The 24,669-nt window shown below is 45.4% G+C and overlaps 1 protein-coding gene across 1 annotated transcript in view; it reads right to left on the bottom strand.

Annotated features, from left to right (window-relative positions):
• Window positions 1-21,693, bottom strand: part of QPCTL (glutaminyl-peptide cyclotransferase like) — a 46,467-nt gene extending 24,774 nt beyond the window's left edge. Inside the window, exons 1-2 of the mRNA XM_030217894.1 lie at window positions 21,580-21,693; window positions 21,190-21,445 (exon numbers count right to left, since the gene is read on the bottom strand). Coding sequence (XP_030073754.1) covers window positions 21,190-21,405 — 216 coding nt within the window. The 5' untranslated portion in view covers window positions 21,406-21,445; window positions 21,580-21,693. The remainder of the gene's footprint in view (window positions 1-21,189; window positions 21,446-21,579) is intronic.
• Window positions 21,694-24,669: the final 2,976 nt, after the last annotated feature.

Below are 24,669 nucleotides of genomic sequence, written 5' to 3'. Positions count from 1 at the left end.
CGAATACAGCCATTCCACCTGCAGACAAACTTGCCAAGTACTTCAATGAAAACATTATAAACCTATGCGACCCAACTACTGGAGGATACCCGACCGACCGAATCTGGTTAAACTTCGCCCTCCTCACCGGACTGTCTCTTCATGTTCAAGTGTACAGCGCTGCGTACGTCTAGTAGCGCTTTAGAAATGATAAGTAGTAGTAGTATAGTTGCGCAGGCGATCAGCGGGTTCTCCAACACTCGCTGCAAACTAGACACTTGTCCCAACTACCTACTGAAATCCGCCCCTGACCGCTTCATAACAGACCTCACATCCCACCTAAATTACATGCTTCAGCGAGGTCTCTTCCCTAAGGAAAATGGCAATACTCTACTCACCCCGATACCAAAAGACTCCATGAAAAAAAAACAAATGAAATCACTAACTACCGTCCAGTAGCATCCATCCTGATGTCAGTCAAACTGATGGAAAGCGTGGTAGCCAAACAACTCACAGAATATATACACAAATTCCCAATTCTACACGGATCTCTGTTAGGTTTCCGCCCTCTACACAGCACCGAATCAGTATTGCTCACACTCCTTTCCAAATTCAAACAGGAAATAGCAATAGGCAAAAACATCCTCCTCCTCCAATTTGACAAGTCTAGTGCGTTCGACATGGTAAACCATAACACACTACTAAGACTACTAGATAAGTTCGGGATTGGTGGTAATATACCAAGATGGATCAAAGGTTTCCTAACCACAAGAACATATCAAGTAATATCAAACTCAAACATATCATCACCATGGAAAGCAGACTGCAGAGTACCACAAGGATCACCTCTATCCCCAATCCTCTTCAACCTAATGATGCCCCCCTCTAGCCACGACCCTAGCCAACCAAGGCCTTAACCCTTTCATCTATTCTGACGATATCATAATATACATTCCTTACAAAGCTAATCTGTCTGAAATCACTAACGAAATCAAGATCAGCTTCAACATCATGGACACTTGGGCAAATCCATTTCAACTAAAACTCAACAAAGAAAAAAAAACACATTGTCTCGTTGTCTCATCCCAACACAGTGTGGACAACCCCACAATTATCAACATCCCAGACTACACTCTCCCTATCTCAGACACCCTGAAACTCCTCGGCGTCACAATGGACCGCAAGCTAACACTAGAGAACCAAAGTGTCATCCACAACGAAGAAAATGTTTCACGCAATGTAGAAACTGAAACGCGTGAAACAATACTTCCCAAGGGAAACATTTCGCAACCTGATACAAATCAAAGTAGGGTATACACAAAAAGTAGCACACATGAGTTGTCTTGTTGGGCAGACTGGATGGACCGTGCAGGTCTTTTTTCTGCCGTCATCTACTATGTTACTATGTAATGGTACTAAGCCATTTAGACTACTGCAATAGAATTTATGCAGGATGTAAACAGCAAACCTTAAAGAAACTTCAAACCGCTCAGAATACGGCAGCCAGACTTATCTTCGGAAAAACCCGATTTGAGAGCGCAAAACCCCTCCGCGAAAAACTACATTGGCTCCCAATTAAAGAACGCATTGCTTTCAATATCTGCACAATGGTTCACAAGATTATCTACGGTGAAGCCCCGGGATACATGACAGACTTGATCGACCTACCAATGAGAAACACATCCGACTCAACACAAACGTACCTAAACCTGCACTACCCAAGCTGCAAAGGACTCAAATACAAATCAACTTACGCATCCAATTTTTCCTACATAAGCACCCAATTGTGGAACGCATTACCAAAAGCCTTGAAAACCTCGTACGACCACCTACACTTCCGGAGAACATAAAAATTTTTTTTTTTTTTTTTTTTTAAAGGCATACCCTACCAACCTAACATAAATAAATGCCTGATCTCTGCAACACAACAAAACTAAAATTCGGAATACACAAAACACAATTCTCCCGCTGTTCGATGACCTTATGTGGCTGTCCCACATGAACTTTATCTTATCTCAACATCACTCTGTATTTGTTAACACCGGAGTCTGCAAACGCATCTCCGGCACTATGTAAGCCACATTGTGCCTGCAAATAGGTGGGAAAATGTGGGATACAAATGCAACAAATAAATAAAAATAAATAAAGGAACAAAAAAGGTAAGTATGATTTTTGCGGACTATTGTTCTGTTTGCTAGCCATTGTGGTCTGTTTCCCTTTCAAGGGTTCTTGAAGTGTTAATATTTATATTTAAAAATGTAAATAGAGTGGATGTGAGCCTGTAGCGAATGCAAATCTTTTCAAACAGAGATCCTGGACAAGTTGCTGTATGAGTAGAATACCAACAGTTGGGAAAACTTTCTAAAATGTATAGGATCCATTATCGAACCCACTGTCTCACAAAGCTAGAAGCTCCTTGTTGGTTTATTGTGGCTTTTACTGTGCTTGTGTTGTTTGCTGTTGGGGGAAATAGGGGAGGTGGGATCTGGGGGGGGGATAGAGGTAAATGGAGTGGGGGTGGGGAGCACTTGTATTTCATTCTTGTTTGAAAGTGGGGCATGAAAGAGCCTACATACCCCAAACTGTGGCAGGGGCATAGCCAGATGGACAATTTTGGGTGGGCCTGAGCCTAAGCTGGGTGGGCATGGAATTCATTCCCCCCCCCCCCCCCCCCCACCATTTTCTCCTCTCTCCACCCCTCCCTGCCCACAAACCCCAAATATTAAATACTTGAGCTGGCGGGGATCCCCAAACCCTGCCAGCTGAAGATTTCCTCCTCAAGCAGCCAGAACTCTTACAAACGGCAGCCAGCAGCACTTGCTTTAAATTGATGCTGCTGCCGGCAGGCCATGCATACTCAGTGCTTTTCCATGTGCGAAAACTGAGGTGTGCAAAAGGGCCAGTCTCAGCCTCAGCTCAAGGCAAGTGCTGCTGGCTGACATTTGGAAGAGTGAGGACTGCTCAAGGACAGAAAATCTTCAGCTGGCAAGGTTTGGGGATCCCCACCAGCTACAGCAAGAGTGTCACAATTTTGGGTGGGCCCAGGCCCACCTGTGGCTACGCCACTGAGTTGTGGTGTTGCAATTAAGTGAAAAGATACCAGTGTCCTACTACATGGAAATGGAAGTGTTCAAATCTGAAGAAATGATCAAACAAAGTTACAAGAAGCTCTTACACGTATGTGGAACCATAGACATATATAGAAAAAGGTGTTCGTGTCTACACTGATTGAGTACTGAAAAACGAGTCATTTTACAGGATCACATCAAGATGATACTCTCTGAGCAGCTGGTGAAAGTACTTCAAAATAGTAAAACCCAGTTACATTTTAACAAGGGAGTTTTTTCAAACATGGCAGGGACCAGTGGGCAGATGGTGGAAAATTTACTTGCCAGAAAGGAGATAAGTTCTATTTTACAAACTGTGCACAATAAATTAACATTATGGGAAGCCACAACCTTCAGGACACCTGTGGACTACAAGACCTGCTGTATAGCTGGGAACTGGAACTTTACTGTTGGGGAAAGGGAAAGCAGAGGAAGAAGCCAGTGAGAAAGTGACACACTATCTTTTTAACATATTTATAAATGACCTAGAGATGGGGGTAACCAGCGAGGTAATTAAAATTTGCTGATGACACAAAGTTATTCAAAGTAGTTAAATTGCAGGAGGATTGTGAAAAATTACAAGTGCACTTTACAAGACTGGGAGACTGGGCGTCTAAATGACAGATGACGTTTAATGTGAGCAAGTGCAAAGTGATGCATGTGGGAAAGAGGAACCCGAATTATAGCTACATCATGCAAGGTTCCACGTTAGGAGTCACAGACCAAGAAAGGGATCTAGGTGTCATTCATGATACGTTGAAACCATGTGCTCAGTGTGTTGCAGCGGCTAAGAAAGCAAATAGAATGTTAGGTATTATTAGGAAAGGAATGGAAAACAAAAATGAGGACATTATAATGCCTTTGTATTGGTCCATGGTGCGACCGCACCTTGAATTTTGTGATCAATTCTGGTCTCTGCATCTCAAAAAAGATATAATGGAATTAGAAAAGGTGCAGAGAAGGGCGATGAAAACGATAAAGGGGATGGGACAACTTCCCTATGAGGAAAGGCTAAGGCGGCTGGGGCTCTTCAGCTTGGAGAAAAGACGGCTGAGGGGAGATATGATAGAAGTCTATAAAATAATGAGTGGAGTGGAAGGGGTAGACGTGAAGTGTCTGTTTACGCTTTCTGAAACTACTAGGACTAGGGGGCATGCGATAGCTACAAAGTAGTAAATTTAAAACGAATCGGAGGAAATGTTTCTTCACTCAACATGTAATTTAACTCTGGAATTCGTTGCCAGAAAACGTGGTAACAGCGGTTAGCTTAGCAGAGTTTTTAAACAGTTTGGACGGCTTCCTATGACCATTATTAAATTGGACTTGGGGAAAATATTTCTGGGATAAGCAGCATAAAATGTTTTGTACTTTTTTTGGGATCTTGCCAGGTATTTGTGACCTGGATTGGCCACTGTTGGAAACAGGATGCTGGGCTTGATGGACCTTTGGTCTGTCCCAGTATGGCAATACTTATGTACTTTCACAGAGTAACATTAAATGACAGAAAAAAAAAAAATAAAAAGATCATCCTGTTGGGGAATGGGGAAGCAGAGGAAGAAGCCAGTGAGAAAGTGAGACACTACCTTTCACAGAGTAACATTAAATGATGGCAGAAAAAAAATAGATCTGGTTTGCTTCATCTGCCCAGTTACTCTGTCCGCACCAATAAGGGTAATTCCTAGTTGCCAACCACAGAGCACAACCCCACAAGAGCTCTCCCTATTCAGGGCAGTCTTTCACCCTACTATAATGAAGCCTAAATAAAAATATGAGCTAATGTTTAGCACATCGTTTACTTTCCTTAAGTGTTAAAAATATATACATGTTAAAAGAACACGTGGAGGGGCATTTTCGATATGACGTCTTAAGTCTGACTTTGGACATTTTGCACAAAACGTCCAAAATCCGAGTAGGAAAGAAAGTCATTTTTGAAAAAGGAAAAGTCTATTTTTTTGTTGAAAATACAATTTCAAATAAGGTTTTGTACTTTGTACGTGTTGGTTTTTCTTTTACCATTTTCGAAAAACAAAGCTGTCCTGGTGAAAAATGTAGAACCTCAAGCTGCTGAGATGTAGGAGGGGCCAGCATTTTAAGTAGTCTGGCCCCCCTGGCATCTCAGGAGAGCAGTGGAACACCCTAGGGGTAGCACTGAGTTGGACTTCAAATAAATGCTCCCTGGTACACATCTCACCATTGCTCCCTTTGTCTGCTGAGCCCCCCAAAACCCACTACCCCCAACTTTACACCCCCCTACAATAGCCCTTATAGGAGAAGGGGGCACCAATATGTGGGTACAGTGGGTTTCTGGTGAGTTTTGGAGGGCTCACAGTTTCCATCACAAGTGTAACAGGTAGGGGGATGTAAGGGCCTGGGTCCACCTGCCTGCAGTGCTCTGCACCCACCACTAGACTACTCCAAGTAACTCCATGCTGATCTAACAGACCAGAGTATAACATCTGAGGCTGGCAAGAAATGTTTTTAATCACATTTTTGGGGGTTGGGAGAGGGTCAGTGACCAATGGGGGAGTATGGGGAGGTCATCCCTTATTCTCTCCAGTGGACATCTGGTCAATTAGGGCACCTTTTCGTGCCTTATTCATTCTAAAAAGAGGTCTAGCTCAAAACGTTTTAGTCCTGAATGGTTTTGTTTTGTTCCATTATGGCTGAAAAACATCCAAGTCTTAAGAACGTCCAAATCCCGCCTTTAACACGCCCCTTGAGATTTGGACACACTGAAGACAAACAGCATAGAAAAACGTCTAAAAAAAACAGGTTTTGAAAATACTGATTTAGACAATTTTGTGAGGAAAATGCCCAAATGCTGCTTTAAGCAACTTTTTAGACGTTTTTCTCTTTCGAAAAAGAGCCCCATGGTAAATTAATGATACGCCAATGCAAAGCATGCTAAAACATTTTTTACACAATTTAAAATACTCATCAAAATCAGAGTGTAACTATGCGCTAAGCTGTGCTTTAGAAAAACAGCTGTGCTTTAGAAAAACAGTAGTGTTATACACTCTACCATTGTTTTAATTTGGAAAAAAGGCAGATCTATGGTCCAGGCTAGAAGCCCTAAGCCAGAGAGTCTCTGGCCAAATGAACCCAGAGCTGTGGACTCCTGGGTAGGCCAGATATCCTGGTGGCCTACTAATGCCCTCCAAGCCCTTTCTGGCTCATTGGATGTTACTCCTCCTACCTCCTGGAACTTACTCACGAATGTACATGACCCAGGTGTCACTAGGTCCTTGCAACAGGAGGTAAACTTTTCCCTGATGTGCCCTTTCAGGGGTTGATCTGCCCTGGAAGCAACATAAATATGCTCCTAGGAAGAGTTCCTCAGAGGAGGAACTAGGAATCCCTAAGTTATAAAAGGCCCCATTTTGGAGGAAAAGAGTCTATTCTCATCCATGCTTTGGTCTTGGCGCCTGCTCTATAAGACCTTCATCAATGGAGGCTCCTTTCTGCCTAGTTGATTTGGGAGCCAGTATCTGGAGTCACTGGGCCAGAGACAAATGAAAGGGAGTAATGGGGAGTAAGTGCTACCTAAGCCTTACCTCGTGGGAGGATCCAAGAGAAAATGTAGAGGTTTTTTCCCCCAGAAAGTTTATCCTGCCACCCAGATCCAGAGAGGAGCCGAGTGACATGGGGCTCAAGCTAAGCTAAAGGGAAGGGGAGGGGGCCCATCTCATAAGTATTGCCATACTGGGACAGACTGAAGGTCAATCAAGCCCAGCATCCTGTTTCCAACAGTGGCCAATCCAGGTTACAAGTACCTGGCAAGATCCCAAAACAATACATTTTATGCTGCTTATCCTAGAAATAACCAGTGGATTTTCCGCAAGTCCATTTCAATAATGGCTTATGGACTTTTCTTTTAGGAAGCTATCTAAGCCTTTTTTTAAACCCTGCTAAGCTAACTGCTTTTACTACATGCTGTGGCAAAGAATTCCAGAGTTTAATTACATGTTGAGTGAACAAATATTTTGTCCAAATCGTTAGGAGTTTTGGAAAGAATAAACAAGCGATTTACATCTACCCCTTCCACTCCACTCATTCTTTTATAGACCTCTATCATATCTCCCCTCAGCCGTCTTTTCACCAAGCTGAAGAGTCCTAGCCACTTTAGCCTTTCCTCATAGGGAAGTCGTCCCTTCTTTGTATCTTTTCTAATTCCACTATATCTTTTTTGAGATGACCAGAATTGAACACAATATTCGAGGTGCGGTCGCACCATGGAGCGATACAAAGGCTTCATAACATCCTCATTTTTGTTTTCCATTCCTTTCCTAATAATACCTAACATTCTATTTGCTTTCTTAGCCGCTGCCGCCGCACATTGAACAGAGGGTTTCAACATGTCATCAACGATGACACCTAGATCCCTTTCCTGGTTGGCGACTTCTAATGTGGAACCTTGCATTACATAGCTATAGTACGGGTTCCTCTTTCCCACATGCATCACTTTGCACTTGCTCACACTAAACGTCATCTGCCCAGTCTCCCCAGTCTCATAAGGTCCTCTTGTAATATTTCACAATCCTCTTGCAATTTAACAACTTTGAATAACTTTGTCAGCAAATTTAATTACCTCACTAGTTACTCCCATCTCTAGATCATTTATAAATATGTTAACTTTTAACGATTTTTATTGAAAACAAGACAGATACAGAGTACTTCTGCATTTTGATGCAAATACAAACCAGACAATCGTTAGACCTAATTGCAGGAAGCTGAGCTCAAATTTTACTTTTATATCCCATATCCCTCCCCCCTTTCAGTATCTGTTAAACATTTAAGCATACAGTTTTCAAAACCCAGCCCTCCAAATTAACTGTAATATTTAGTCTACAATTTAGGATACTCTCACTCACTTGGCAGTTCCTTATTAACTGGAAACTAATAAATGTTAATTCCTTGATAACAGCTCATCGTAGCTAATCAGTAACTTTTCCAACAGTCTACTATTTGCAAATAGAAACAGCTTGCTATTTCTAAAAGTTATATTCTCAATCGCAACTTAAGAGACTTTAACCCTCCCCCCCTACCACCCACTCCCCTTCCCCTCCTTCCCGTCCACCCTCCCTCTTCCTTGCCTGACTCCCGAAACTCCCATCTTCCCTACCCTCCCTCCCAGGTCCTGTGTGCAGCCCTCATTCACCAACCTTCTATGCTTTACTTGACTCCCCAGGGAAAACTATTCAGAACTTGACTGTGTGCCATTACATAGAGGCTCATTTTCAAAGCACTTAGCCTCCCAAAGTTCCATAGAAACCTATGGAACTTAGCCTCCCAAAGTGCTTTGAAAATATGCCTTAGTAACATAGTAGATGACGGCAGAAAAAGACCTGCACGGTCCATCCAGTCTGCCCAACAAGATAACTCATATTTGCTGCTTTTTGTGTATACCCTACTTTGATTTGTACCTGTGCTCTTCAGGGCACAGACCGTATAAGTCTGCCCCGCACTATCCCCGCCTCCCAACCACCGGCTCTGGCACAGGCACAGACCATATAAGTCTGCCCAGCACTATCCTCACCTCCCCAGCCCTGCCTCCCAACCCCGGCTCTGGCACAGACCGTACAAGTCTGCCCAGCCCTATCCCCGCCTCCCAACCACCAGCCCCGCCTCCCGATCTTGACTAAGCTCCTGAGGATCCATTCCTTCGGCACAGGATTCCTTTATGCTTATCCCACGCATGTTTGAATTCCGTTACCGTTTTCATTTCCACCACCTCCCGCGGGAGGGCATTCCAAGCATCCGCTACTCTCTCCGTGAAAAAATACTTCCTGACATTTTTCTTGAGTCTGCCCCCCTTCAATCTCATTTCATGTCCTCTCGTTCTACCACCTTCCCATCTCCGGAAAAGATTCGTTTGCGGATTAATACCTTTCAAATATTTGAACGTCTGTATCATATCACCCCTGTTTCTCCTTTCCTCCAGAGTATACATGTTTAGTTCAGCAAGTCTCTCCTCATACGTATTTGTAACGCAAATCCCATACCATTCTCGTAGCTTTTCCTTGCACCGCTTCAATTCTTTTTACATCCTTAACAAGATACGGCCTCCAAAACTGAACACAATACTCTAGGTGGGGCCTCACCAACGACTTATACAGGGGCATCAACACCCCCTTTCTTCTGCTGGTCACACCTCTCTTTATACAGCCTAACAACCTTCTAGCTACTGCCACCGCCTTGTCACACTGTTTCGTCGCCTTCAAATCCTCAGATACTATCACCTCAAGATCCCTCTCTCCACCCGTACCTATCAGACTCTCCCCGCCTAACACATACGTCTCCCGTGGATTTCTACTTCCTAAGTGCATCACTTTGCATTTCTTCGCATTGAATTTTAATTGCCAAACCTTAGACCATTCTTCTAGCTACCGTATGTCCTTTTTCATGTTTTCCACTCCCTCCGGGGTGTCCACTCTGTTACAGATCTTAGTATCATCCGCAAATAGGCAAACTTTACCTTCTAACCCTTCGGCAATGTCACTCACAAATATATTGAACAGAATCGGCCCCAGCACCGATCCTTGAGGCACTCCACTACTTACCTTTCGCTCCTCCGAGCGAATTCCATTCACCACCACCCTCTGGCGTCTGTCCGTCAACCAGTTCCTAATCCAGTTCACCACTTCGGGTCCTTGTTCAAATATGCCCACCATACGGCCAAAATTCTCTGCTGCCTCTTAGGCAAGAGTCGGGCCCCATAACTTGAGCTGATGTAACTTATTCCTCCAGTACCAATAGGAGGGAGGTCCATCCGACACCCAGTGATTAAGGATGCACTTCTTCCCTAACACACGACTTGCTTAAAAAAAGTTGCTCTCCTTGTGTGCCAGCTCTCCACAAATTGATGGAGCTAAACATCACTCTCTCAAACGTGAGAGCCACTGGGCGCCCCAGTACCCTACGGAAAAAACTGGAGATAGCCGACCAGAACATTTTGATGTATCTACACTGCCACATACCATGCAAGAAAGCGCCCACCGCTCGCATTTATGGCATTTGTCCGTATCCACCACTCCCGCATGGAATACCCGCCTTTGAGAAAAATAAGCTCTGTGCACTGTTCTGAAATGACATTCCTGAAGCTCCGCACTGTGCACTAGCCGGGCTACCCCCACAAGTGATGCCGCTATGAGGCGCTCAGAAATCGGCCTCTGCACTTCCTGACTCCAACGAGCCAACACCTCCTGCACATTTCTAGCTGGCTGATACCTCCCCAACTCCTTATAGAACCGTGACACCGATACTTGCCCGGCCACATCTCCCTCTAAGAATTTCCTTAATCTTTCCCCAAAACCTGGTGTTAAACTATCCCTCAGGAGGGCCTGCACATAATGAGATAATTGATAAGCAAAATTTGCTGCTGGGCCTCGCGTACACTGCTGCACAAAGTCATGTACCGAAACTAAAGACCCCTCAGCCTGAATGAAATTTCCAACAAAGTCACCCCCTGATCCTCTAGACTATGAAAAATAGCGTTTTCTCTTCCCGGCGTAAAATCAGCATTTCCTTGCAAAGGTAACAATACGTTACTAGTCGGTCTCTGCCCCCACAACTGAAGCCACTCTTGCCACAAAAGCCACAAAGGCCTGAGTAGTACACTATTTTGAACCCTCTCAGGGAGCCGTTTTAGGGGAGCGTGTATCAAATAGTTCAAATGCCATGGGCCGAAATACGCCAGTTCCATGGCCAGGTCCGTATAAGCGGTAGAGCCCAAGATCCAGTCCTGTAGGTGGCGCAATAAACACGTCTGATTATATAAGCGCATATCTGGCAATCCCAGGCCCCCCTGACTCTGAGCCCCAACCATACGTTGCCATCTCAACTTGGGCTTTCTTCCTGCCCAGCAGAACTTTACCACTATCGATCGAAGCGTGATCATATCTCACCGTAATAAACGAATCGGAAGCAACTGCAACACATAAAGCCACCGTGGGAAGATTATCATGCGATATAAATGTATTCATCCTAGAAGAGATAAAGGAATCGAAGACCAGACTAACAGCTGCTCTTTCGTGTCCCTGAGCAGCTTTGAGATGTTAACATCATATAGGTGAGCCGGATTCATCGGCAATTGAATTCCCAAATATCAAAAAAATCCATGAGCCCAACACAGTGGAAAGTTATCTCCCCATTCAGTCCGCAACCCCTCAGTGCTGGCTAGTGCCTCTGATTTAACAAGGTTTAGTTGGAATCTGGAAAAATCACCATACTCTGCTAGGCTTTCCATAAGATGTGGTAGAAACTGATGAGGATCCGTTAGTAATATCAATAAATCATCGGCAAAAGCAGCTGTCTTAAAAACGACGTCCCAAACTCGCGCCCCTCGGATACCCACATTACCCTGAATTTACCGTAATAAGGGGTCTAGTGTGAGAACAAAAAGAAGCGGCGACAAAGAACACCCTTGTCTAGTTCCCCTATTAATTGGAAACAAGTCGGAGAGCAGTCCATTAGCATACACTTGTGCTCTGGGCTCAGTATATAAGGTTTTTACCACCTGGGCAAAAAAATCCAATAATACCATATGCCTTCAACACTCCAAAGAGAAAATCCCACTCCACCCTATCAAACGCCTTTTCGGCATCAAAGCTGATTAAAAGGGCTGGTGTCTGCTCTTTGTGAACCATTTCCAGTGCCACCAGTATTCGTCTCATATTCTTAGCAATCACTCTGCCACAAGTGAATCCCACCTGCGGTTCCACTACCAAGAAGGGAAGAAATCTCGACAGCCTGTTTGCCAATATCTTAGCCAAACATTTGGTCTCCGCGTTTAACAAATAGATTGGACTTCTGTCAGCAAGGGACTTATCTCAGATTGCAAAAGCTTATAAAATTCATGCCGCATTTCATCCGGCCCAGGGGCCTTGCCAAACCGGCTTTGCTTAAGTACCCATTCCACCTCCTCCACAACAATAGGCTCATTCAACACTCCCAACTCCAAGTCAGACACCTTAGGCAGATCAATACTAGAAAGGTATGCTTCACTAGGCATCGCTAACTCAGTTTGCAGCGTATACAGCTGCCTAAAAAAGTTTTTCAAAAAACTGTGTTGATCTCAACATCAGTATGTACCCGGCCTCCTCTATCATCTGTCGGTGTAAGTATTTTACGAGTGCCCACCTTCTTATTTGCTAATCTAGCCAAAAGTCTCCCGCTTTTATTGGCAAATCGATAAAGCTGATACTGATAATACGCAAAAGATTTCTTGGCCTTCTCATGTAAAAGCTCGTTCAAGGCTTGCTGTGCCTTTAGTAACTGAGTCCTAACCCTCAGCGAGTGCCCCATCCCATACTGCCGCCGAAGGAGTTGTCACCCGCTTCTCTAGACGTAGCACCTCCCTATTCCTAACTTTCCTTTTAAAGGCAACATAAGAAATAATTTCTCCCCGAAGAAAGGCCTTCGCTGACTCCCAAAAAAGGATTGGGTCAGTCCTATGAGCTTCATTGTTACCCCTGTATTTGTGCCACTTAGCTAACAAAAACGGCAAGAACTGACTGTCCCGATATAAGAAAGCAGGAAATTGCCATGTGCCAGTTAAGGGAGGAGACCCGCCCAAACTCATTCTAATTTCTACCCAAGCATGATCTGAAATCATTATAGGCCCAATCCGGGCATCCTCCACCAAGGTCGAGTTCCCGCGATAGCAATACATAATCTATTCTTGACATCGTAGAGTGAGCTCGAGAAACACGTGTATAATCTTTCTCCAAAGGATATAATGTTCTCCACACATCAACCAACTCTAAAGCAGTGCACATTCTAGGAATACCCCTCTCAGTTCTGGCCAGCTCTCTCCCCGTCGGTTGAGATCTATCCATAGTAGATCTACCATGTCGTTCAAGTCCCTCCCCCCCCAACAATATTGGAACTTCCCCAAAGTCCTGAATCCTGTGGGTAATCTGTGCAAAAAATGCTCTCACACAATTATTTGGGGCATATATGTTGCATAATAATAGTGGCTGTCGCTCCAGTACCACTGAGGCTAGGACAAACCTCCCCCTCGGGTCCGCTACTACCCACTTCATGTCTACATGTAGGCCTTTTCGGATTAGTGTCACCACTCCTTCTTTTCTACCCACAGCTGGGGAATCAAAAATCTCTTCCACCCACCAGCGCTTCAACTTAGCATGCTCCACCTTCGAGAGGTGTGTCTCTTGTAAGAATGCTATAGAAGCGCTTCTGTCATTGAGAGCTTTCAATAACTTTTGCCTTTTAATCGGGGAGTGGATTCCCCCAACATTCCAGGTTACAACCTGAAGTGCCGTCATGTTACACTAATCACAGAGGAAATTATTACTCTAACAGCTGTTATTTGGAAACAAACCCCTGCACCAAGAGTGTCCCAGCCTCCACTCCCCTGGCAAAAAACAGCACAGCCTCATCCGCAGACATAACAGCTCACAGTCCCTTGCCTCCCAAAGGGCTCCAGCTCTCTGCAATCATGCCAAGATCTTTATCCATTTTGTTGCGCTGCCGTCATCTTGTCTACATACACCCTTGCCTCCGCCACCCGGTCAAAAAATAACACTTGACCATTATCAATCAGTTTGAGCTTCGCCGGATACAAAAGGCTAAACTTATATTTCAATCCAAAAGCTTGGTACATAAGGGAGCAAAGTCCTTGCATGCCGCTGAAACTTTAGTCGAATAGTCCTGAAAACATAGAACACGTGAATTCTGATATTCAAGAGATTGTCCCACCCTTAAGGCTTGTAAAATTGCCATTTTATGGGCATAATTAAGGATCCGAAATATTACCACTCTAGGCCGATCCGTTCTCTCTCTATGCTGGCCCAATCTGTGTGCTCTCTCCACTTTCAGTGTAAGATCCACCTTTGATAATGTTGTGGGCAGCCATATCTCTAAAAACTTACATAGGTCCCACCAAATGAAGATTATTCCGACGTGAGTGATTCTCTAAATTATCTAATTTAGCTTCCACGTCGGCCAAACAGGCGCTCAGTCGCGGCTGCTCCTCTGAGACTTTTTGTATGTTGTCTTCTACTTGCTCTACTCTGTGTTGCACCGCTTGTAGCTCTGTCACCAGCGTCACACGCCGCTCCTCAAACTCCTCCAATTTATCCAAAATGAGTTGTAGTTTCATCCCCACCGCCTGCTCGACCACCAGCTTTACCTTGTCTGTTATCTCCGCTGCCCAAAGAGAGCTGGGGGTTAGAGAGGGCGGCGCGGCCCTGTCCGCCATCTTTGCCTCGTTATTCCGGGCTTTTTCCTTGGGATTTTTCCGGACTGATTTTGAAGCCATCCGCTTCACTAATTGCGATCCTTGCTTTAACGAGGGCTGTCTGCTTGTTCAAAGTTAATTATCTCTCTCCACACCAGAGGGAAGGCTGTTACAGCGTGCAGATGATTTGGGTGCTCCGGAGCAGCTTTCTCCTACGTCCTTGCTACTCCATAACCCCACCGGAAGTCTTCTAAATATGTTAAAAAGCAGCAGGTCCCAGTACAGACCTCTGGGGAACCCCAATATCTACCTTTCCATTGAGAATACTGACCATTTAACCCTACTCTACGTTTTCTATCTTTTAACCAGTTTTTAATCCACAATAGAACACTACCTCATATCCCATGACTCTCCAATTTCCTCTGGAGTCTTTCATAATGTACTTTGTCAAATGCCTTTTGAAAATCCAAATACACAATATCGACTGGCTCACCTTTATCCACATGTTTGTTCACCCCTTCAAAAGAAATGTAATAGATTGGTGAGGCAAGATTTCCCTTCAGTAAATCTATGTTGGCTTTGTCTCAATCCATGCTTTTGAATGTGCTCTGTAATTTTGTTCTTTATAACAGTCTCTACCATTTTGCTCACCGCTCTATAATTTCCCAGATCACCTCGAGAACCTTTTTTTTTTTAAACTATGTTAGTAACATTTTATGTTATATTTCTGTAAATTGATAACATTTTGTTTTACATTGGTATGCATGTTTTTATGGAAACCACCTAGTTTATAAGCAGGTTAGAAGTGTTTAAAATAAATTAAATAAATAAAAATCGGCATTACATCAGCCACTCTCCAATCTTCCGGTACCATGTTTGATTTTACAGATAAATTACACATTACTAACAATAGTTCTGTAAGTTCATTTTTCAATTCTATCAGTACTCTGGGATGAATACCATCTGGTCCAAGCGATTTGCTACTCTTCAATTTGTCAAATTGCACCTTTACATCTTCCAGATTTATAGATGATATTTCATTCAGTTTCTCTGACTTGTCAGCTTTGAATACCATTTCTGGCACCGGTATCTCTCCTAAATCTTCCTCAGTGAAGACCGAAGTAAAGAATTAATTTAATCTCTCCGCTATGGCTAAGTCTTGCCTGAGTGCCCCTTTTACCCCTCGGTGAGTAATGGTCCAACTGATTCTTTTGCTGGCTTCTTGCTTTCAATATACCTAAACAATTTTTTCATTATGTGTTTTTGTCTCCAACATAATTTTTTTTCAAACTCCCTCTTTGCCGCTTGAGCTATCACAGCTGTGATCCGAGGAAAGAAATATTTTTCAAGAGCCTTGGAAGGGGGGGATGAGAAAATCTGCAGTGTTTCAGGAGTTGTGAGTAGGGTTCACGTTTGTCTTGAGAATGCGGAGGTGCCCCTGGGAAGAGGGGAAAAATGCTATATCCCAAAAAGAGAAATAGTTACATCACTTTAGCGCATCAAGCGTACTAAATATAACATACTTTGACCTGAGTGGATGGCTGCTTAATGGTGGCATTGTGAAACAGAGGCGTGTCGGTGTTGTGGAGCGCAATTTTCTCTTTCAGATGATGCTGTTCGCAGGCTGATTCAGGCAGACTTTTTTAATGCGAAGGCAGTAGAACGAGAGGACATGAAATGAGATTGAAGGGGGACAGACTCATGAAAAATGTCAGGAAGTATTTTTTCACGAAGAGATTAGTGGATGCTTGGAATGCCCTCCCACGGGAGGTGGTGGAGATGAAAACGGTAACGGAATTCAAACATGCGTGGGATAAACAAAGGAATCCTGTTCAGAAGGAATGGATCCTCAGGAGCTTAGCCGAGATTGGGTGGCAGAGCCGATAGTGGGAGGCGGGGATAGTGCTGGGCAGACTTATACGGTCTGTGCCAGAGCTGGTGGTGGGAGGCGGGGCTGGTGGTTGAGGGGGGGGGGGCCGGGGATAGTGCTGGGCATACTTATACCTGAAAAAGACAGGTACAAATCAAGGTAAGGTATACACAAAAAGTGGCACATATGAGTTTATCTTGTTGGGCAGACTGGATGGACCACGCAGGTCTTTTTCTGCCGTCATCTTTATGTTACTATGTAGTGCCGTAGTGGAATGGGGTGGGCTTCTGGGGCTATGGGCTGACAATATTTTGCCCAATGTATCATCAGTAATTAGAGAGCTGGGGGCAGGGATGGAGATTGGTTGGAGGGGCCAAACAAACCAAAAGGTGTTCCAATGACCCCACTTAAGAGTTATAAATACTGTCTTGGAATCCCAATTATGAAGAATCAACCGTATACCAAATAGCACACCTTTTCTGTTCCGTGAAGAGGAGTTTCAGTTACACTCCAGTGTGTGCTGTGGAATTATTTCAGCAGACCCTTCAAAAGGATTGGTGGGTGCAGGACAGTCTGGTTGCTGAGTGGGTAGTCATTGCTCGGGCTTGGAGACAGAGTCTTCCCCCATGCATTCTGTACCCTACAAAATACAAAACTAATTATGTAGCCCCACAAATTTGCCTTGTAAATAAGAGTGCTCACTGGGGACAGGTCAAACTTATCTGGTGTGAGTCCATAGAGGGGCATACCAGAACCCAACACCATAATTTTCAGAAATGGAGCAGAGTTTGCATACAAGAGCATTTCAACATTTCTTAAATGCTAAGCTCCATAGGGCATTAGGCCACCAGGGACCTCCTCTCCCGTGCGGGCAGGGCTTCTTGCACAAGGATACGGGGAGGCAGGATTAAGGGCAGGGCATTTGTTGGGCACTAAGGATTTTAGACTATGTGGTGGCTCTTGGCTTCGGGGTCTTGTGCCATAGAATCCTTAGGTTGGCTGGGGGGGGGAGGGGCATCCAGGGCTTTGATCTCCTGTGACCTGAGTCCCTGACTGGGGATCCCATATGCAGGTCTTTTCCAACAGCATGGAAAGTCATACACTAAATTTAAAATGCTTTCTAGCACACATTTGTTGAAGGATAAAATCTTTACTGCATTTGGTAATAAATTTTACCATACAAAGAATGCACACTCTCCGCTGTGCTCCATCATTTGAGAACAGCAAAAATGTTTCCCACTTAGTTCCTTCTAGCACCTCAACCTTTCTTTTGCCTCAAGACAGGGGTCTGCAATAATCTAAACTGCCAGTAACATTGAATCTCATAGGTCTCCTGCCAGATAGTCATGGCTATGTAGCTGCCTGCAACTTAAGCTTACCAATTAGAAATGAACTAGCAGCTGGATCTAAAATCCTAATATGATCTCAAAAGCCACTACTACTAAGGAACCTGCAACACAGATCAGACCATATGAGCACCTGTATTTCTGCAAGGACTTCTAGTTAATTACAGAACCAGCAGCCTTGCAGACAGACCCAGCTACTCCAGACCCAGTTTAGGCAAAGGCAAATGCATAGGACAAATTTTGGAAGTATCCAAAACTCTGGTCTGTGATCCTCCACTGACCTATCACAAACCCATCCCCAGCAGTCCTTTGTCCCTGGGTGCCATAATTTTAATCTGTCCCTGCAGCTGCCAGTTGATTTTACGATCACAACCTGTCAAAAAACCTAGCCACTTAGATGTTTGTGTTACACCTACGACTATTAACATTTCATATTTCCATTTTGCTTCCTGATCCTTCCACATTTTGTAATTAAGGATATTCCATGCTTGGCCCACACCTCTTAATCATTGTTACTGTTTTAGATAAGACCAGAAAATAAGAGCTGCACAATGTCAACCAGTGGCCATACATGACAGCAACTTTTATTAAGAAAGCAACCTTTACACAGTGGTGAAGATGAAAATGTCAACTTGTTCATATACCCAATATATTTTGGCACACGTAATGCCTGCACCAAGGGCAAATTAACAAAGCTTCTAGAATATGGTTTACACCTAAAAACAACATAAATAAGGACATAAAAATAGACCCTACTCATAACCTTACTGCGTGTATAAAAATATTTCCTTCCATTGCTCTTTGTTCTCTCTCCTTAGAGACTAATATCATAACACCTTGTTCTAGCCGTGACTTCTAACCTGTAGCTCGCAGACTCCCACGGATCCATGTGACCATTACAGGAGGTTTGCAGGTACAGAGAAGAAAAAAGTCTTTTCAATCTGCAGTAATCCATGCGAGCAGAATACATTGCCTGCTGCAGAGGAAGGATCAGAAGTAGCTGCGAAAACAGCAGTAGCAGCATCAGTAGCTGTGGGAAATAGAAGAAGCAGCAGCTTTAGGTGTGGGTCAGAGGTGGTTGTGTAGGAGGGAGAGAGATACTGGGTGGACTGGTTAGGGGGAAGGGAAGGTGGGGGAGAGAGACTGATAGGAGACAGCAAGAAAAGGGGTAGGGGGACAAACTTAGTGCTGGGGTGGAAGGGATCTGAGAAGAGTGGTGGGGATGAACTGGAAGTCCCTGAACTTTTTGGAGGGTAACAGAGTCCACACAATCCAAAAAGTTGGGAACCTCTGTTCACCCTTTCCTTTCAAACTGTTTTGCTTCATGGTTTCCTAAAACCTGTACCTGCAACAGCCAAAGCATATAAGGCAGACCTTATCACTCTGCAGAACTTGCACCAAAGCAAGACATAAAACATAACAGTAGTCATACTGGGTCAGACCAGTGGTCCATCTAGCCCAGTATCCTGTTTTCCAAACAGTCGCCAGGCCAGGTCACAAGTACCTGGCAGAAACCCAAATTGTGGCAATACTCTACTACAAATCCCAGGGCAAGCAGTTGCTTTCCATGTCTGTCTCAATAGCAGACTATGGAGTCCTGAATATCTGCAGAAGACAGCAAAAAAGAACTGGGTGAAAATACAGCAAGTACTTTCAGCATGCAAATACTGTGCACAGATGTTAACTAACCACACAGCTTATCCTATATAATAATTTGCACCTCCAACGTTCTACGTCTGGATGCCTGGGTTCGTAACACAATTCTCATTGGTCCGTCCTCTCGTCGGAACGTGATGACTTCAGAGGGCGGATCAATGAGAGGAAAGCGAAACCAGCACCAGCCAGCAAAAGAACGTTGGAGGTGAAGAATCAAAATCGATGGAGAATCGCCCCCCTCCCTCCCCCCCATCCTCCGAATTTCAGGCCCCCCTCTCCTCCGAGTTCCAGGGCCCCCTGTCTTCGGAGTTCCACACCTCCCCGCCTCCCTCCCTCTCACTCAGTGGCAGCCCGACCTGTGTTGGCCACTCCCTCCTTCCTCCCCTGCGAGTTCCATGCCCCCCTGTCTTCGAAGTTCCACTCCCCCGCGCCTCCCTCCCCCACCCTGCGAGTTCCATGCCCCCCTGTCTTCGGAGTTCCACACCCCCACGCCTCCCTCCTTCTCTCTCTCTGTGGCAGCCCGACCTGCGTTGGCTGCCCTCTTCTTGCAGTCCTGCGCCTGCCCCTCGCCTTCCTGCGTGCCGGCTGTAATTTAAAAGTTCTTACCTTAGTGTACGCCGGCAGCAGTGAAAGTAGAGTACGCACGGCGCTTCAGCCTGCCTTCCCTTCTGTCTCAGCTGTGCCTCTGGTCCTGCCCTTCCGGAAACAGGAAATGAGGGCAGGACCAGAGGCACAGCTGAGACAGAAGGGAAGGCAGGCTGAAGCGTCATGCCTGCTGGACTTACACTGCTGTTGCCGGACCACGAGGTAACAACTTTTAAATTACAGCCGGCACGCAGGAAGGTGAGGGGCAGGCGCATGACTGCAAGAAGAGGGCGGCCAACGCAGGTCGGGCTGCCACTGAGAGAGAGAGAGAGAGGGAGGGAGGCACAGGGGTCTGGAACTCCGAACAGGGGACATGGAACTCGGAGGGAAGGGGGGGCAAGAATTCGGAGAGGAGGAGAGAGAGGGAGGGAGGAGAGGAGAGGGAGGGGGCATGTACCTCGGACAGAAGGGGGGCCTGGAACTTGGAGGAGAGGGAGGGAGGGAAGGAGGGGGTCATGGAACTCTGAGCCCCACACACACTCACTCTCTGTCTCTCTCAGACACACACACTCTCTCTCACACACACACACTCTCTAAGGAAAACCTTGCTAGCGCCCATTTCATGTCTGTCAGAAATGGGCCTTTTTTTTTTACTAGTATTCTTATAATTAAGGAAGTACTACTGAAACCAAGTCAGGTTCTAAAGCACAAGGTGAATAGTTATAGATCGCTTTACCATCATCTGATTGTAACAATGGTGGCCCTTCTTTCTTTTGAACATAAAAATTGTCAACCAGCTCAGATCAAAAGTCCATGGAGCTTAGCACCTTATCTCAGGCAGCAGCAGCTGCTTAGCATATGCATTAAAAAAAAAAGGGAAAAAAAGCACATGTATCAAGCTGTCTATGCCTACATCCTTCTAATGTCCAGCAGTTAAAGTTTAGGGATACAGTGAACCTAGAGTCATATCAGAAAGCTTCTCAACATGTTTGCATTAAGCAAGGATGATCCAAGGGGGAACTCATATTTCAAAATGATTGGGTGTACCCAACAATACAAATTACCTCTCCCTCAACACAATGAAAGCCTTTGCTAAATGTTGGGGGGGGGGGGGCTCATCCACAGCGCTAACCCGCTATGAGATCAACTCGAACAAATAAGAAAGGATTCAGCTTTCTATGTCCCCATATACATTCACTTAAGATCCTGTCCTACTGCATAACTCTTCAGATTCTCTCCTCACTTCTTGCCCGCTTCCGCTTTTGACAGTGGCCTGCTCTTCTCTCTCTCAACGTCTCAAGCGCTCCTGTTCCTACTCCTGGAGCCTCACCACCTCCAATCTATTTACGTTTTGCCTCATGCTTTCCAGTCCTCCTGCTGTCTCTTCAACCATCATATCTTGTATTCCAACTTCCAAGCCCTCCATTTCCCAGACACCCATCTTACCTTATCCCTGTCAACGTTGCTGTCCACGCCGCCGTCACTCTCCAGTGTAAGGTAAAGCCACAAGAGCACCACCACAAGTACAATGCCCAGAACCAGTCGCACGTTACGCAGCTGACAGATCCTTCTCAGTCCCCAACTCATTGTGGATCGAGTCGTAGGAAGCGCCTCACAACCTGGGGGGTACCCTCGAAGGGCCCGCCGTCCTCCTTTCGCCATCACTTGGGTTTATATACGCCGGGACCAAAGTGTTTCTCATCTATTTGTAACATAGATACCAAGTCACGATTACCCTCATCATATGCGACGGCAACTCTTCCCATCCCCCGTGGTCTGATATCTCTCCTTGCCACGATCCGGCATGTCTCTCCCGATCTCATCCCCCCATCCTACCTTCAAACTTAGCTAAGATGGATCGCTGGCTCGTCACTGGGCCAACCGTTTCCCTTCTTCCTCCCCCGGACTTTCAGATCTCGTAGCTACACACAGCTGCTGGAGTGATGTCACAGTGACGATCCTGATCCGTCCTTTTAAAGCTCAGAAAGCTCTAACAGAAGAACTTTTCGCGCATGTCCCTGGGCTCGTGTGCGTCCAACTGTACATACTATAAACAGTGTGAACAATCTATCTTGTTCGAGTCCTGACCTCTCCTCGTCTTCTTCTTCCCGCCTAAGTTTTTTAAACTCCATAGTTGCGACTAAGACCCGCACTGCCTCTCAGTCCCTTCCCAAGATTCAGTCCTGCTCAGTCCGTTCAATTTTAAATATTTTTTCTTTTCAGTTTTGGGGGTTTTCTTTGCATTTTCATAATTTTTAATTTGATTTTGTTGAGTTACTATTTCCAATCAAAGTAATTTCACTCTGTTTCTAGGAGAAAGTAACATAATTGCATCCTTCCCTCCAAAACTATATATAGAAAAAAATAATTAAAATATAAATTTTTAAAGTCTGCTATTATCAGGCTCTTACTATTGGTTATACTTATAGCACCCCAATCCTTTCTACACCAATCCTTTTCTTTAACAATTCACTACTTTCAAAGCCACTAAGCAGCTAGTATCCCATTGACCTAACACATTGTCACACCTTCAGTGTTCCTTCTGGGAGGGGTGGGATAGTTTTTAACTCAGTGCTTTCATTGTAAGAAAAACTCAGAAGCTAGGTGGGAATGAAAGAGATGAGATAGGTAATCAGAGGGACGAGCTTGGGTCAATGAATAGAGAAACGGGCTCTGGCTTCCACTCACTGCGTGGCAAGGCTTATAAAGACTGTAGCAGAAGTAAAAAAAAAAAACAATAGAAAAGTATCATCTTATCTTTTTGGTTATATCCTATATAATAAAACCCACCTCCAACCAGGGTTGCCAGGTGGAAATTTTTTTTCCAGCCCACTGGAGCCCAAAAAACAGCCCAAAAACCGCCCAAACACAAACCCCGCCCCTGACACCCCCACCCCCGCGTCATCAACCCCGCCCCCGCCGTCACCGGCCCCGCCTCCCACGTCACCGGCCCCGCCTCCCCGTCATCGGCCCCGCCTCTCACGTCATCGGCCCCGCCTCCCCGTCATCGGCCCCGCCTCCCACGTCATCGGCCCCGCCTCCCACGTCACTAACCCCGCCCAAAACGTCATTAACCCCACCCAAAAACGTCACAAACCCCGCCCCCCCGCGGCCGAAAAAACCGCCCGAAGCACAAAAACCAGCCCAAAAAACCGCAACCCGCCGCGGGCAAAAATTTCCCGCGGCGGGTCGCGGAAAACCGCCCAATTGGGCGGTAAAACCGCCCACCTGGCAACACTGCCTCCAACGTTCTGAAGCTGACTGCGTGGACACAAGCCTTGAGAGGCATTTCGTGCTTCTGTTGACGCCTCCCACTTCCGGGTGCGTCAGCAGCGAAAGTGCCCAATCAAAACACAGCAGCGTTCGGAACGTTGGAGGCGCCATGCCCCCCCCCCTGAGGTCACCACCCACCAGGTTGCCACTGCTCCCCCCTCTCCACCCACCCCCCAGGTCGCCGCAGCCACTGCTCCACCCTCCCCCCCCCCCCCCAGGTCGCCGCCACTCCCCCCCCTCCGTCCAACATCAGCGCAGCTGCCATTTCCGGCCACTGCTGCGTCTCCTCTTGAGCAGCAGTGGCCGGTACAAAAAAAAAAAAACCTGCAAAAATGCTTTCAAAAAGGAAGCGGGGCACAGGCAGCCATCGGCTGTCAGCTCTGCATCCGCTCCTCCTCTCTCACCTCTCACATCGCTGCACTCCTCCAGAGTTCTACTCCAGGAGCAGTGACGTCTAAGGTCCACAGCATCAGCAAAATAAATCATGAACTACTGGGTTAAATGGCTGCAATACTTCAGGTGGTTTCTTTCACTTGTCTTCACATAAGGGATCTCCAATAGTTTCTAAAACTGCGTTGAAACCAATTTTCTCAACTCTTATATCAAATAACCTTAATCTCTTTCTGGTGGTGTCATCTCCCAAATATTCTCAGAGGCAAGAAATTCAGACCTCCTCAAACAATTTTCCATCTCACAATGGATGTTTCAAAAATGGGTTGGGGAGCTCATCTAGAGTGGATCCATACTCAAGGCTGCTGGTCCAAAACAGAAGCTACTTCTCCCATCATCTTTTGGAATTGAGAGCCATAAGATATACCCTTTCAAAGACACTTTGTGAATCTGAACCACTGAATTGCTCAACATCAGGTGGCAATGTTCCCTGTGAGCAAAACAGGAAGACACAGGTTAACGCATTCTTTGCACAGAGACTCTCTGTATTGAGGCCTTTGCCATTCAGATGAACACATTCCTTGTAGCCTCTTATCTACCAGGTCAAGACAATCAGATTGCAGACAAGTCACCAACTTCAACCACTCGAGTTGTGATTCAAGACCACAGTTACTCAGCATATCTTCCAGACACAGGGGAATTCCTTTCAGGGCTGGTCTTAGCAAGTGCGGGGCCCTATGCGGACCAATTTGGTGGGGCCCCATCCTAGCTCCGCCCCACCACCCTAGCTCCGCCCCACCACCCTAGCTCCACCTCATTGAAAAGATTATTCCATTTTTAGAAAATTTTTTTATTTATGAAATTTCAAATAAAGACAAATGAAGCTAAACTTGCCTTTTCTGGTCTCTAGAGCACTCGAGACCTTTATCCATGCATGATTTTAAACCACTTAGAGCCCTCTAGGGACAGAGAAAGTACCTGCTTATAATGTGTGATTGTCCTTTGCCTTGAACTTGATGGTTAAGCGGATTATAAATGCCAACATTAAATTAAATTACTGTAACTGTTTCAGATGGTGTTCCGCTTTATGTTTTAAGATGTATTCAACTGTTACAGAATACTGAGGTCAGATCATGCTACCCTTTTACTTACTGAACAGCACTGGTTCCTGATGACCAGTACGATTAAATTCAACATTTTTATGTTGGCCCATCAGACCTCCTACCCTTATCAGCCTCTTTACGTTCACGTATTACTTATTCC

Source organism: Microcaecilia unicolor, chromosome 11 (genome assembly GCF_901765095.1).
Source record: "Microcaecilia unicolor chromosome 11, aMicUni1.1, whole genome shotgun sequence".
Lineage (NCBI taxonomy): Eukaryota > Metazoa > Chordata > Amphibia > Gymnophiona > Siphonopidae > Microcaecilia > Microcaecilia unicolor.
Note: the sequence above shows the minus strand (reverse complement) of the source record. Positions and strands in the feature narration are given on the sequence as shown.